The sequence below is a fragment of the Silurus aristotelis genome (genome assembly GCF_946808225.1).
Source record: "Silurus aristotelis genome assembly, chromosome: 9".
Lineage (NCBI taxonomy): Eukaryota > Metazoa > Chordata > Actinopteri > Siluriformes > Siluridae > Silurus > Silurus aristotelis.
Window position 1 is genome coordinate 15,691,912 of NC_139582.1, and position 15,618 is coordinate 15,707,529.

The following is a 15,618-nucleotide window of genomic DNA, read 5'->3' on the forward strand; positions in this document are numbered from 1 at the left end:
CTGAAAACATTTAAATCACAGCAACTTTGTGTAACAGCGATGATGTTTTACATTTTCTCTCCACACTCAGATTGATCCTGTGTGTATGAATATGAAATGAAGATTGTATATGTTTCCTGCAAAATGTGATCAGGGAACTCGAGAACGTGGGGAAAAAGGGTTGCCACGGAATCAGAAATCTCAAATGAGGTTTGAATACTGTTTCTCGGGCGGGTATGAGGGTAAACAAAGAGACATCGTTTTTTTTTTAATTTGTTTATAGTTACGTATAGTTACAAGTGTGTTCCTGTTCTTGAGGACGTTATAGCAGCTATAAACACACATTCCCTCACTGGCCTCCATTTTTTCCCTTTTTTTTAAAACAATGCAGGTGGTCTAGTGGTTAAGATGCAGCGCTCCCACCGCTGCGACCCGGGTTCGATTCCCGGTCAGGGAACCATCCCCAGCCACTCTTAGTGCCGGTCCCAAGCCCGGATAAATTGGGGAGGGTTGCGTTAGGAAGGGCATCCAGCGTAAAACATGTGCCAAATCAAACGTGCGGAGGATCCGCTGTGGCGACCCCTAACGGGAGAAGCCGAAAAGAAAGTTTAATGCAGATTTACAGAGACACAGGAAAGACGTGTAAACGCCTCTGATAATGAACCGAATCGGATCAGTAATCAACTGAAAGTATCGGGTTTGTTTTGTGTGCTACATAAGGACGAATTCCGTCTCATCTCACACGCGTAAAATCACAACGCTTATAAAAGACGATACACACAGTAACACACAGAGGTGTAGAAATGTACAGAGTGCACTCGGTTTTGATAGTTTTCTTGGTTAAATGCGATCAGAAATGAATCAGTGATGTCATTGAGTCTGGTTTTATATTATGATATATAAATATATAACAGAAAGCGAGATCATGAGAGACGGTGCTGGATCATGAAGACTCCTGTTCCACTTCGAAGCTCATGTTGACGAAGGAACTCTTCCCTTCGGGCTGCTCCACTGTCGGATTCTGCTCTTCGTCACGTTGCCGATTGTCGAAACGTCGCTGGGCTTCTTCAGAAAGACGATCTTCCTCCTCGGCCTCTTCCTCCTGAGCAAACCGAAGTCAAAGTGTTTTCTAAACTGTGCTGAGAGCTCTATAAATTAGAGGTCGACCCATTTTTGCAGATTTGCTAATTAATAGGCACCAATAGCTGATTGTTATCGGCAAAAAAATTAATAATTTGCGTAGAGAGCGGCCCCTAGAGGCGAATAACTGACGCCTCGAAGTGTCTTTTTTCAATTCATTTATGGATGCAAATGTATTTTTTTTTTTTTTAAGTGTTACTTTCTGTTCGTATGTTCTTTTTATCCAGTATTTTAAAAACTAACGGTTATTATTCGGTTATCGGTCGAATAGGATCCGACCTCGATATTAAATCCGCTTTCGGTCGACCTCCAATCTAAATGTACAAACACACAAACATACACATGCAGTACACATTGAAAGTGTACCTCTTTCTTCATCCTGTAGTACTCATCGATTGCGTACTGGTACTTGGGCGTGGTGATGCCCAGGACTGACGCCATTCTCTCTCCCAGATAATCACACACTAAAAGCAAAAACTATCAGCGTCACTGACACAAACCCACACAGAGTCAGAGGTTACACCTAAAACACGGGTTATGATGTGCTCTGTGGTATCACATCTATACATTCATCTGTGTAAGAGCAAAACATGAATGCAGCCGTGAATCTCTGCTCAAGATGTTTATATCTAAAGTCGGAGACACACAATTATATCGGACGTCTTCAGATGCAGGAGCATGAACATTTTCTTTTCACTTGAACCAGGAGACCCAAAATCTGTTCCAGCATGGCAATGCTCCCGTGCACAAAGCCAGCTCCATGAAGATCTGCTTTACATGGGTTGAAGTGGAAGAGCTCCTGTTATATTGCTAGCAGCACATATCTGTCTAATAGTCAGGTGTCCAAAAACTTTTGGCTATAAAGTGTATGCCTGTGTATTTTATGTAAATATAAATGTTGAATCCAGGAGGCTTCTGCAGGGACAAGGTGGTGATGTGCTGGAGGTGCTTTTGCTGTTACCTGAGATGGTGCTTGTTGCCACTCTCCACATGTGGAACCAGAAATATGGACCCCACGTCAATTTAGACTAGAAACACACACACACACACACACACACACACACACAGTGAGCCAAGAAAACTGACTGAGATGTTACACAGTAAACACACACACACACACACACACACACACACACACACACACACACACACACACACACACCGGGTCGATGGTGTTCATGGCGTTCTGTTTGCGCCGCTCCTCCTCATCTTCCTCCTCCTCCTCGTCTGTGCTGTACTCCTCCATCATCTCACCGCTGGCAAAATAAATAGTTCTGCGTGGCGTCTTCTGCTTTTTCGCCGGGTTGCCGAGCTCCACACTCTCGAAGTCCTTTACCACGTTTGAGCTCTGCAACATCAACATCATCATCATAGTAAGACTATTAATACACACACACACACACACCTATCAAATTTTAACATCCTCTGTTATTAGCGCTTGTTTGTGCACTTTTCTGGTCACAGGCTTCAGGATGCTGAATGTGCACTCTGATTTGGAGCACATCCATGCGCTGGTCTCTTGCTGTAAAAACCTGAGAAATATATTACAAAAACTTCTTGTGAGATTTCTGCAGATACGAGGGATCTGAATAGGATCCACTATGTTTCAGGATTTATGAAGGAAAACAGATTACAAGAAATTTGATCCGTCATCAGTCACGACTTCAGGATCAACATCACGATCATCCATAGAAAGAGGAGAGTCTCTGTTTTTCTCACAGTGACTCTGTAAAACAGGGCTTTCACTTGTCATGTATAAATTACAGCACAATGAAACTCTTTCTTCGTACATCTCAGCGTGGTAGGAAGCTGAGGTTCAAGCACAAGGTCAGCTCTGATACATGATGAGCAGAGCAGAGCAGATTAAGGGCCTTATTTAAGAGCCAAACAGTGGGAGCTTAAATCCCCCAACCTTCTGATCAGTCATCCAGAGCCTCCACCGAGAAGCAACAGCTGAGATCACTGTTCCTCCAAACTTTAAGAACTTTTAAAGTGAGTTTTATTTTGCACTGGGCTGAGAGGAGAGGAGAGGAGAGGCGAGGCGAGGCGAGACAAAACGAGACGAGACAAGAAGCCTGAAGCTTTATGGCCAGAAAAGTGTACAACCATAAACAATATCAATGTGTCAAACAAATTCCAATGTATAAAGGCTTTTTTTTTATTTATTTTTTTACTGTGCATGTTTGTCTGTAACTTGTGTGTGTGTGTGTGTGTGTGTGTGTGTGTGTGTGTGTGTGTGTGTGTCTATACAAACCCTAATTCAACATTTCTAATAATTTAATAGAAAATATTGCTTGACAGCTTCAGCCCCAGAAATCAGGGTGTGGCTCTGTATAGAAATGATTGTGATACTTTGTGTTTACACAAAAACATCTTATACCGTATTTACCACAGACACGTCCTGTTAACATAATAAAACTTGACCGATTAAAAATATAATATTATTTAATAACAAAGAGACCATTTTATACAGAATTAAAGGCGTGAGGAAGAAATGTATTTGTTAGATTAATTAGCAGGATAACTTCCTTAGCAACAAGCTAACAAGTCGAACAACTTGTAATTTTCAAACCAAATCGACTCGTTATGTTTTAAACCAACACGAATTTACGATAAAATGCATTTTATCTCAAATATTAAAACTTACTTTCTCAGGTTCCATAGTTTGTCCCAGAGACACATTAGCGTTTGTGACGAACAGTGACAACTCCGCCATTTTGTTTTCCCGTTTTTTGTTTTGATACTCAACTGGGCGCTTTGTTTTCTTTTCCCACCCATTTTCCGACAACGTTCGTCGTTTTTGTAAATTCCGTGTTTTTTTTCTTCGTTGGTTGTTTAGACACTGAATTAACCCTTTAGCGTCCTCTTTCGGTAGTTGGAAAAACCGTTAGACTATGATGGATATTATTTTGTATTGCATAATATATACAGAATTTACAGAAATAAAGAAAAAATCATATTTCCCTTTTGGCTGGTAAAACGTTTTTTTTTGTTTTTGTTTTTTTTGTTATATATGAAATAAATCACACAATTACGACATTGTGGCTTTTATATAACAGCAAATATTAAATTTATTTTTTGTCAGTTGTAAGTTTGAACTATTTCTCCAAATACATTTTATATATATATATATATATATATATATATATATATATATATATATATATATATATATATATATATATATATTAAGTAAAATAAACAAAAATTATGATACAAATCAGAGTTAAGTCTTTGTAGAAACGTGGGAGGAGGCACAGGGAAGTCGGACTATAGCTATCAAAAAGCCTTTTTTTAACCGATTTAGACTTTAACACCATGTTTAGTGCACTTTATTCCAAGTATAAATGATTTGGGTTTGACCCTAGGGGGTGTGGTTTATCTGTAAAATACAGTATAACTGTCTTCACACCAGGGGGTTAGAGCGCCCTTTAGCGGTTATAGACTGAATAGCAAAAACAGCGCTATTCCGGACGCTACCGTTTCCAAAACAAGGGGTTTCTTAAGTAAAAAACAGCAACAAAAAACATGATTATTATAAAAAATGATGTGTAATACCTTTTGAATATTATTTGAAACAGGGATTGTAAGTGTTATATTTTGCTGAAAAAGCGAAGCTGTACAGTGTGAAGCTGTTGGATGAGGTGTCCCCCCTATAAGAAGGGAGGAATGGTGTGAACCCGGTAGTGTAGAGGCTCAGCAGCTCGGTGGGGTTTGTTGTTGGAGGAAGATTTGGGTGGAGGTGTGTTCTCCTCCCCGCCGCTCCCGGGATCACGGTTTGGCTAACAATTCGGTTTCCTCCGTATTTAGATAAACATATCTATTTTTTATTTTCCGTAGTGTATTTATTTATTTTTGCTCCGTCGCCATGGCTCTGCGCGGCAGCGTCGGGGCCTCGGCGTTACCCAGCGAGCTGATCGTGCACATCTTCTCGTTCCTGTCGGAGCGGGACAAGCTGCGGGCCTCGGCCGTGTGCACGCGCTGGAGGGAGTGCGTCTTTTACCCCGCGCTCTGGAGCGATTTCAAGCTGCGCTTCTACACCGGGATCAGAACCGGACCGGGACACGGGTCTGAGTCGGGATCCGGACCGGAAGAGGACACCCCGAGGCTCGAGTTCCTCATACGGCGGTTCGGCTCGGTGGTGCGCGAGCTGCAGCTGGAGTTCGGGCCGCTGGACGCGTGCGGAAGAGAACCGCAGAGTCACGAGCGCTGGAGAACCGCCACGCTCACCTACCTGCAGCACGTGCTGTGTGTGTTCAGCAACCTGAGGAACAACAGGTACGTCCATCCATCCACCCATCCATAATAATCATCATCATCATCATCCTCATTATCATCATCTACTGCTAATGCTGGTGGTGGTGGTGATGATGATGATGATGATCTCCTCTAACTAGAATTCAACATCATCTAATAATAATAATAATAATAACAATAAATAATAATGCTGGTGATGAAGTTATCACGATGATTTCTAGTCAGAGGAGAACATGAAGAACAGCAGAAGTAAATGAGTGCATTGTGGACTGGAGATCATACAAATAAATAAATGAAGGAATCAGTACCAGGTTTGGGTTTTATTTTAATTTTATGTAACAGATTTACAGGTTGATGATTTAAATCTAACATTTAAACATCATGTCTATAATCATGAAGATGATGATGATGAGTAGAACATGAAGAGCAGCATCGGGGAAATAAGAAACAGCAGCCTGAAGTTCAAATCAAAATAAATGCAGTTTGGGTTTTATGTTAGAAATAACAGATTTACAGGTAAATGACAGCATGTCTGATGATGATGATGATGATGATGAGTTCTAGTGAGAGGAGAACCTGAAGAGCAGCAGCAGCAGTAAATGAGATTGGATTGGATTGGACTGTGTGTTGGAGCTGCAGCATGTAGTTCAAATGTAAATAAATGAAGGAATCAGAACCAGGTTTGGGTTTAATTTTAGAATCAACAGATTTAAAGGTAAATGATGGAGTTTAATTTCTCTGGGTGAAGATCCACCTGTTCCTGAAACACCTAAACATATTAATTATTTTAATAAATGCTGCTGTTAATCTTTGTTTATAAAACAATAAAAATAAAGTGTTATGATCAAAGAGTTTTGGACTGATCGTATCTTAAGTCCTTCTCTCTCCACCCTGTCGTACGCTTTCTCTAAATCCACAAACACTCACTGCAGCTTCTTCTGACCTTCTCTATACTTCTCCATCAACATTCTCAAAGCAAATAATGCGTCTGTGGTGGTCTTCCTCGGCGTGAAACTATACTGCTGCTCACAGATGGTCACCTCTTCTCTCAGCCTGGCTTCCACTACTTTTTCCCCTGTAGTTACTGCAGGTCTGCACATCTCCCTTATTCTTAAAGATCAGTATCAGCACACTCCTTCTCCATTCCTCAGGCATCTTCTCACCTTCCACAACCTGGTTAAAAACTCCACTGCATCTCTTCTAAACATCTCCATGCTTCTACCGGTATGTCATCTGGACTTTCCACTTTTCATCCTCTTAATCGCTGCTCTCACTTCCTCCTTACTAATCCTATCCACTTCCTGCTTCACATCTCCACACCATCCAACCTTCTCTCTCATTTTCCACATTCATCAGCTGTTCAAAATACTCCCTTCATCTTCTCAACACACTCTCCTCACTAGTCAACACATTTCCATCTCCATCCTTTATTGCTCTAACTTGCAGCACATCCTTCTCAGCCTCTTTCTCCTTCTGCTCTCCTGCACTTCCTCATTCCACCACCACGTCTCTTTGTCTTCCTTTCGATTTCCAGATGTTACACCAAGAACCTTTCTATCTTTCTCCCTAATCACTCCTGCAGTAGTTCCCCAATCATCCGGCACCTCTTCACCACCACCGAGCTCCTGTCTGACCTCTTCCCTGAACCTCACACTACACTCTTCCTCCTTCAGCTTCCACCATCTTATTCTTCTTTCAGTCCTTACTTTCCTCCTCTTCTTCTTCACCTCCAAAACCATCCTACAGACCACCATCTGATGCTGTCCAGCTACACTCTCCCCTGCTAACACCTTACAGTCTCCAATCTCCTTCAGGTTGCATCTCCTACATAGAACATAGTCCACCTGTGTGCACCTTCCTCCACTCTTATACGTCACCCTGTGATCCTCCTTCTTTTTTAAATACGTGTTCACCACTGCCATTTCCATCCTTTTAGCAAAATCTACCACCATCTGCCCTTCCACATTCCTCTCCTTAAAACCATACCTACCCATCACCTCCTCATCACCTCTGTTCCCTTCACCTACATGCCCATTAAAGTCTGCCCCAATCACCAATCTTTCATTCCTACACCTTCTACCACTTCATCTAACTCACTCCAGAATTTTTCCTTTTCTCCATCTCACAACCCACTTGAGGAGCATAAGCACTGATGTTTATCATCTATTTTGTTCACTAAATGAGGAGATATAAATGCAGAGCAGGTCTGGGCCCAGAAAAACTGAGCAAAAAATGTACCTACAGCGTCTGTCAGTTCTACTTAAATGGGGACATCAGCATGAACATGAAGTGGTGATGATGATGATGATGATCTTGGTGTGGTCCAGGTGTTTACTGCAGTCTTTAAATAGAACAGTGTTTTTTACACACACACACACACACACACACACACACACCAGTCTTTAAACCCTTTAAGTAGGATTTGGACATTCCTGACATGACGTTTCAGTCACCGCTCGATGATGTCATCAATCTGCATTGCTGCTAAGACGAGTGGAGGGAACATTCCCTCCACTCGTGATCATTTAATCCTCTTGGTGGTTTTGGAGGCAGGAGGAACCAGGTGGTGTTCTCACTGAAACTTCCCTGGTCAATAATGATGATCGCTTTTTCAGTTGTGGAGCGACGCATCGATTTTTATTTACATTTCAAGTTTGTGCAGCAGGAGGATGCAATGGCGTTTCAGGACGACCCTGTAAACCCGTTTATCCACTGAGTTGTTGGGAAACCGTGCTGTAAACAGACATGGTGTGTATCTCAATACAGCAAACACTGGCCGAGTGCGCTCAGATAGAGGAACACTAATCAGTGCGTACCGGTCACATTGACTTGATGTTGATTTTTGCTATCTCTCTCTCTCTCCCTTTTTTTCTTTCCCTCTTACTGTCTTGCTGGCATTATGAGAACTAAAATGCAGATTAAAGCATAGTTTGGATTTTTGTGGATTTTATTTTTTTGTTTATTGTATGTATATAATGAAACACTGCCCCCTGGTGGACACACTCACTGTTCACTTCTCACACTCACTGTTCACTTCTCTGCTGTGACTCCGGTTTGTGCTACGACTAGACTGGGAGCTTTCCATGGGAATTAACAAGAATAAACTGGGAATTTACAAAATTGCAGGTCAGCTTATAACGGGGAACTTAAATGCATTTGAAAAAAAATCTGAAATATTTCCAAAATTCCCCAGATGAAGTTTATTTAATTGGACTAAAATGGGTGCGGTCTGCATCGGATGAGCGTTGAATTCCAGCTCTGTGTATCTTGCTGCTATTCCATCGAAGGGATTGTTTGTATTTTCTTTGCTTGCTGATTTCTGGTTATGGTTGTGAGAAGAACGTTTTGTACGTCTCTGTAATGGTCAGGATCTTCTTAGTGTATTGTGATTCAGAGATGCACACAATGACACACACACACACTGCTACTGAATTCACAACATTCGCTCTACCGGTGTGAAATGTGAAGTGTAATGTAGACCGGACCAGCAGCAGAGGGAAAGCGTTGTGTAGAGAAAGCCAGCGTGGTGTCATTGTGATGTGTTAAAGCTTAGTGCAGGCGTGCGCATGTGCCGTGGGCCTTTATTTTAACCCTATTATATCTGGATTCTACTGCCAGTAAAAAGCTAAGTGTTTCATTATTACATGCCCCAGCAGACAGGGATGTTCCTGCTCTTTCCCATAAAGGCCTTGTGTGTGTGTGTGTGTGTGTGTGTGTGTGTGTGTGTGTGTGTGTGTGTGTGTGTGTGTGTGTGTGTGTGTGTGTGTGTGTGTGTGTGTGTGTGTGTGTGTGTGTGTGTGTGTGTGTGTGTGTGTGTGTGTGTGTGTGTGTGTGTGTCAGAAAAAGTAGATTTCTAACACGGTCACGTCATCCTTTTTAGCCCGTTCCTGCAAACTCGAATAAAATCCTTTTGTTTTGGCACAGGAACCTGCAGAAACTCACTCTGTATGGAGACCTGTTCGTTCTTCAGGATGAAGTTGTGCAGGACGGCTCTTACCTCAGCCAGGTCGACAAAGGAGGCAAGAAAATTAAAGAGTAAGTCCACATCACGAAGCAGCCACAAACAAAAGACAATGCAAATGACACACAATGAACCTGAGGTGTTTCCTCAAACCAATTGGAGAACTCGGCCATCCAGTTTCTGTTAGCAGCTAAAACCACATCAGCGCTTAATGAATTTGTTTAAAAAAATAAAATAAATAAATAACTAAATCCTGTTTGTTTTATTTAGTTTTCTCAGTTCTGTGTTTTTGTTCTAATCCTGAATATAATTTAAATAAAAACAGCAGCAACTCAGTGGTTCACTAAACATATTCCTCAGAAATGTTCCCTTTTTCTAACAATGGAAGAAAAATGCGGTTTGTGTGTGTTTTCCTACGTGAAGCTTCTTGATCACCTTCTCCATGTTGTGTGTAATGTGGAAGGTAGTGTCACCTCGTGTCCTGCTGAAGAGCACGTTGATGACATCACAGCAGTAATTATGCGATTTTTGGAATCTAGTCTCGATAAATGTATTTTATCGGTGTATAAGTGTGGAGTAAAAGGAGTTCCTGAGAGAACACATGACCAGTGTGAGGATCTAGTCTTTTTTTTTTTATTACAGTTCTGCAATTTTCTCTCTCAGGATTCAGCAGCTGTTTGAGGACTTCCTGTCGAACAGCAGACAGCTGAAGGGGCTCTCGTGCTCCTTCATGCCTGGCCTTTTAACCCCGAGCACTCTGTCCTCGCTGTCCAACATGAGCGCTGAGTCTCTGCAGCACCTGAGTCTCCTGGACCACCAGACCACCGGCTTGCTGCTGTCCCCAGAGCTGCAGCGTTTCTCCAATCTGCTCTCACTCTCTATCGACTACTGCGACTTCACCTCCTCCATGTGCCAGCTGTTGGCAGACCCCAACCGAGTGCAGCTCTCGCGTTTGTCTCTCTTTCTCAACGGAGGTTCCCTGGAGGCCCACTCTCTGGACTGCGTCGCGTCCGATTCGGACCTGAAGGCTCTGACGAGGCAGAACGCAGACCTGCGTGTGTTCCTGATGACGCTCGACGTGTTCGACGACGTGCTGGAGATCATCCTGAAGCCCAGTCTGCCTCTGGAGCGGATCCACGTGGACAGTTACATCGCCCCGCTCAGCGACACCTTCCTCGAGCGCGTCTCTCTCCAGTACCACAAAACGCTCACGCACATGATCCTGACGAGAGACGACGGCCAGTTCCCTGACCTCAGCGGGAACAGAAACGAGGACCCGCTGGTGCTGCTGGCATGGCGTTGTGTTCATCTCTCCGTGCTCATCATCCACGGTGAATACACACCTCTGTTTCAGTCCGATCGTTATGTCTCAGACGGGGAGAAAAAAATGAATTAATAATAAAAAAAAAAATGTCTGGAATCTAAACATCAGTTTTAGGGCTTAAAAATTCTTAAATTGGCTGTTCAAAGTCCTAAATCATTTCAAACAAGTCTTAATTTTCCACCAGTTGCTCACGAGCAGCACTAGAAGAGATCCACTCGGATCCTGTTCTCGTTTCTGTAGAACATTTACAGGGAGTCTGTGTAGGGTTTTTAGTTTAATAGTTTAAATTAAGATTTTGTTTTTAGGTTAAATTCAGAATATTCAGTTTCAGTCGCTACTGTTTCTCTGTTCGTGATTGTGGCATGTTTTGAACAACCTTTCCCAGGGTACACGGTGTGGTCTCACAACCTGGTGGCCATCTCTCGGCTTCGTGGCTCGAGTCTTCGTGTCCTGGACGTTTCAAAGGAGAGCATCGACTTCGACCCGGACCAGGCCCTGTTCTCTAAGGGCGACCCGGAGCAGACACTGGTCAAAGAGGTGTCTCAGGGTCTGGGCCGCGCCTGGCAACCCTCCATCACCACAGAGAACAGCGCCATCATCAACGACCCCACGCTGCACTTCCACCAGGAGATGCAAAGCTTCAGCAAGAACGTCTAGATTCTCTCTTTTTTTTTTTTTTTTTCCCCTTTCTTTATTTCCTTCGTGTGTGTGTTAATACTATGCCTGTTGGTTTGATGTGCTTATCACACACCCACTGCGAGTTCTTCTACCCTTCCCTATGATAACGTGAACGTGTGTGTGTGTACAAGCTACAGTTCCACCTGCTCGATACATCTGGTTTTACACTTTATTTATTTTCACCTCGAGCGAGTAAAGAGCTGTTTCCTGCTTCCACGTTCACGACGAGGCTGATTTATTTAAATTCTTTATTTCGCAGTGGGAACTCGACGCTCTGTATTCGTACCCAACGCCAGTTACAACTTTTATTTCTTTTCTTTTTTTTATTTCCTGTATGAGTGGGTTCTCTGTATCTGTATGTGCCGTGTTTAACCAGTATTATTATTATTATTATTATTGGCGCTATATATTTATAAGGGTCTGTATTATCCTGCTTTCAGATACTCGCTTATGAGTTTTAGTTCGCCGATGAGGAGACGCCAGAGACAGAACGGGCTTCATTGTTTTTATTCAACTCCTATAATCTCAATCGGGGGTTACCTCGGACTATCAGCTGTTTGTCACGATCAGGCGAGACGAGTCTTCCAGGTATGTGCGAGAAGCTCAAAAACGATCGGCTGGAACCTGGCAGCCTTCCGCTCTGTTCCGTTTACCACTTCCTGTTGGGTAGATTTCTCCATAATAACGATACTGATGATGATGATGGTTTATTATTTTTTTTTTTTAGTGTACACTTGAAGAGTCCTTTAGCACAATTTCAGAACTCTTGCTCTGTCTCAGGTAGGAGATCAGAGACGACGATGATGACTGTGTACTTGGTTTCTTTGAAGGTTTTCAATCATTCTAGTCACTAGTGAGATTTCGGGTCACAGGATCTCAAAACCTTTTGGGCTGAGCTTTTTGTCGTTTGTGCTCTTCCAGATTATAACCACACTTTTTTTTTTTTTTTTTCTTGTTTTCTTGCTTTCTTTGCTCTTTTAAAGTTCGTACAGGAAACCAGGGGAAACACTAAAACGGCCTGCTCAGCGTTCAGTGTTAGAACATGAACTCCAGCCTTCATACAAAGGTGCACTTTTAATTTCTAATCCAGCGGTGTGTGGGTTTTTTTATTTTTTTTTATTTATTTTTTTTAAATCGGCTGGTCGCGTGCTTGGGCTCCTCCTGGGCGGGTGAGATCCTCGGCTGCAAAGGACACAAGGCCAAAGTTGGCTTTGTTTCTTTATCCGAATCGTGCTGCCAAAAATCTTTGATGGAAACATCAGGTTAGATGTCAGTTCTCGGCACGTGACTGGACAAAGAAGCCACGCAGGAAAAAAAAAAATTTTTATATGTCGTTATGGGAATCGCAGTATCATGAGCGTGTTAGGCGGAATATCAGCCAAACTACAATCCCGTTGTGAATGGGTGTGTGTGTGTGTGCGCGCGCGTACGAGAGCATGTTTTGGTTGCACTTTGATCAGCAGCGTGTGCATGAGAACGTGTGAGGAGAAAACCTTTTAAAACCCTGCATGTCGATTAGTGCGTGTTTACCCGAGTCAACTTTCTATTTTAGTATCGTACCAAAAACCTAGAGAAGTGTTCTATATTTGTACCTTATTTTTCCTTATTTTTTTTATTTTTAATTGACATTGTACGAGTCAGAGCGAGACGAATGCTAAAATCGCTAAGGCGTCATGCTGTGCCTAAATCCAGACTAGCTATCCCGCTTGTGTTTGTGTGTATTGTGTTACTGACATAGCATATTTAAAGGATCTGTGGTATGTGTCAGAGAGTGAGTGTGAGTGAGTGAGTGAGTGTGAGTGAGTGAGTGTCAGTCAGTCAGTCAGAGCAGGAGATGCGAACCAATTCTTCTCAGCGGTGAACAGAAAACGGCCGTTCTCAGGGTGTATGTGGGCAAAAGCGCAAGTTCAGCTCAGGCCTCTATAACCGTGCCGATTCATCACGACTCACGATGTTCTCATGATATTGCGTAAAAAAAATCTTCAGTCTCGTTCGGTCTGGAAAAACCACACGATGGCCGTCCAAATGCTCCCTGGATGGATAGAGTGGATGGAGATGTAATGATGATGATGATGTCTTCACAAGTAGATGGGAAAGATTTGAGCATTTATCATTAGTCTGCATCTGTTCGAATGAAATGGAGAATTTAAAGTGATTATATCGTCGCATCGGTGTGCACCTACACAAGAAAAAAAGAGTCACTGGAATTTCATTTTGTCGGCTGCCAAAGATCTCGGAGACGCCTCGGCTCGGTGCTCGACTCACTTCCTGCCGCTCCGGGGCATCAAACGAGGCACATTGGGGTTCCGCAGCTGTGCTGTGGCGTTGTTGTTGTTGATATTATTCCGGGTTAACACCAGTAGATCTCTCATATATAAATGCACCTGTTTTCACTGTGAAGAGCGAATGTACTTTAACCCGAGGTCTTTCTATCAGACCTGCTATAAGCTGCTATGAGACATGTAAGGAACATTCCACTGGGGAGTCAAAATACGGGCAAATGTCTGCATGAAATACAAATACCTTTTTTCTTTTCTTATTGTTTTTTCTTATATTTTTGGATGATTCGGATCTGAGAGTCAGGCGACTGGTGTTGAACACTGACAGTAACGGTGCCTCTGCTTTGCTGTGGAATGGAGTTCAGTTTTCTTCCTAGAGCAGTTCATGGATCTTTTTTATTTCGAGTAACAAGTGTTCGGGTGGCTAGTAACCTCCCCCTGGCCGTCCAGACAGACAGGAACGCAAACAATTACAGGAGGCCCTCTGTGAAGGCTCTCGGCCGGTTTTAGCATTTCGACCACATCAGCACAAACTATGCAAGTGGAAATGCGTATGACCCGTGCGATGCAGACGATCCAGTGGCTCTTCACCATTTTTCTTTCTGTCACTTGAACAGAAACGTCACTCGCAATTACACTTGGCCTTATTCTTCTTCTTCTTATCATTATGATTACTATTATTGTTTTAAGATATCAATTCTTCGGAAGCCGACTCCGTTCCGTGGGTTCAGACGTGGTCTCTGTGAGACTGGCCAGCAGGCCCCAGTTATTAATACGTGGTACGAATGTTGTGCATTTGTTTAAAATCAGGATAGTCTGCAATAACGCAGTGGCCATCAATGGGGCGCGTGCAGTGCCAACACCGCACTGCGCTGCTTAAAAAAAAGAAACGTCACGGCGAGGTAACACCGTAGCGCGGATAGGTGTCGGGCCTGTGCAGTTTCAGGCTTTATATCGCAATATTTAGCTCTCCGGCCTATAATTTACATTTTATCTTAAAACACGAAAGCAGAAGCAAATTTTATGCTAATCTTAACCTTGTTAACCTTTAGGACAGCGCTGAAGTAAAATTTGCACATCGAGTCACAAATGTCTTTTTGTTTTTGGTCATGTTTAAGTAAAAAAAAAACCTAAACGCTTAGTGTAACATACTAACGTTTATGGCACAATACAATAATTTATAGCATTTTTTAGCCAGCGCTAACGCTGCCTCTGTTGCAGTAGAGCCCAGATGTTGGCTAGTGGCTAGCTAGCTGCTGTTACATATATAGTATTTTTCTTGTCATTGAAAACAAGTATTGGTGCCGTTAGTGAATGTGTAGAAAGCAGAAGACATGTTTTCCAGCAAACGAAAAACTACTAGCTAAATGAACGAGCTAGTTCCCGTCATATTGTGTAAATACGGTCTGTAGATGATGTCCGGTTAAAACTGAATGTAAAAGTGTGTGATTGGTTAATAAATAAGCTCTGCTTTTCAGTGCAGGATATTTTAAAACTCTCATTTTGAATATTGCGATATAATGCTAAACGACACGTGTGTTCACGATCTGTACCTCAAAGCCACATCTAATATAAATCTGTGTGTCCAGGGTTCTGTTTATGAACATGGAGAACGTTTATATGCGTTTTGTTTTTGCAAAAAAAAGAAATAATGACGAAAAACTGGTTTTACCATCTTAAAGAAGTGTAATATTTGGGCAGGTGTGTTGTGTCTGCTCTTTTGTCTCCAGTGAGCACATAGCATTGGATTTTATATGTACATCTTCAAACAGGAAATCCTCTGGTACACGGGTGAACATGCCAGGCAGGGAGAGATTTTAATTATTTACAAAAAGAGATACGAGATCTGTTTCACCGTAAAACGAAGGGAAAAAACTAAATGTAACTGACGTGTTGGATTAAACCAGCATGATTGTTGATTTAAATCAATGTAGAATGAATGCAATTTCTTTTAATCAGTGAATAAAAGTGATGATAAAACATGTCTGTGTAGTTGTGAT

The 15,618-nt window shown here is 42.4% G+C and overlaps 2 protein-coding genes across 2 annotated transcripts; one reads left to right on the plus strand and one right to left on the minus strand.

Moving 5' to 3' along the window:
• Positions 1–847: 847 nt before the first annotated feature.
• Positions 848–3,954, minus strand: fam177a1 (family with sequence similarity 177 member A1). The gene is made up of 5 exons (XM_083551150.1): positions 3,767–3,954; positions 2,282–2,467; positions 2,081–2,147; positions 1,486–1,583; positions 848–1,081 (listed from the first exon to the last, which is right to left on the minus strand). Exons 1-5 carry the CDS (start codon positions 3,833–3,835, stop codon positions 923–925), a joined length of 579 nt encoding a protein of 192 aa, XP_083407276.1. The 5' UTR covers positions 3,836–3,954; the 3' UTR covers positions 848–922.
• A 617-nt stretch (positions 3,955–4,571) lies between these two features.
• On the plus strand, positions 4,572–15,600 carry fbxo33 (F-box protein 33). Its single transcript, XM_083551079.1, has 4 exons — positions 4,572–5,397; positions 9,301–9,411; positions 10,001–10,668; positions 11,047–15,600. The coding sequence occupies exons 1-4, from the start codon at positions 4,988–4,990 to the stop codon at positions 11,316–11,318; spliced, it is 1,461 nt and encodes a 486-aa protein (XP_083407205.1). The 5' UTR covers positions 4,572–4,987; the 3' UTR covers positions 11,319–15,600.
• Positions 15,601–15,618: the final 18 nt, after the last annotated feature.

What these genes read in the sequence shown, in the direction of transcription:
- fam177a1 (XM_083551150.1), bottom strand. Translation starts at nt 3,835, where the DNA reads ATGGCGGAGTTGTCACTGTTCGTCACAAACGCTAATGTGTCTCTGGGA. An exon ending in GGCAACAAGCACCATCTCAG is followed by an intron (nt 1,584 to 2,080) that starts GTAACAGCAAAA and finishes TTTTGCTTTTAG; the next exon opens with TGTGTGATTATCTGGGAGAG. An exon ending in ACTACAGGATGAAGAAAGAG is followed by an intron (nt 1,082 to 1,485) that starts GTACACTTTCAA and finishes CGGTTTGCTCAG; the next exon opens with GAGGAAGAGGCCGAGGAGGA.
- fbxo33 (XM_083551079.1), top strand. Translation starts at nt 4,988, where the DNA reads ATGGCTCTGCGCGGCAGCGTCGGGGCCTCGGCGTTACCCAGCGAGCTG. An exon ending in AGCAACCTGAGGAACAACAG is followed by an intron (nt 5,398 to 9,300) that starts GTACGTCCATCC and finishes GTTTTGGCACAG; the next exon opens with GAACCTGCAGAAACTCACTC. An exon ending in CTCCGTGCTCATCATCCACG is followed by an intron (nt 10,669 to 11,046) that starts GTGAATACACAC and finishes AACCTTTCCCAG; the next exon opens with GGTACACGGTGTGGTCTCAC.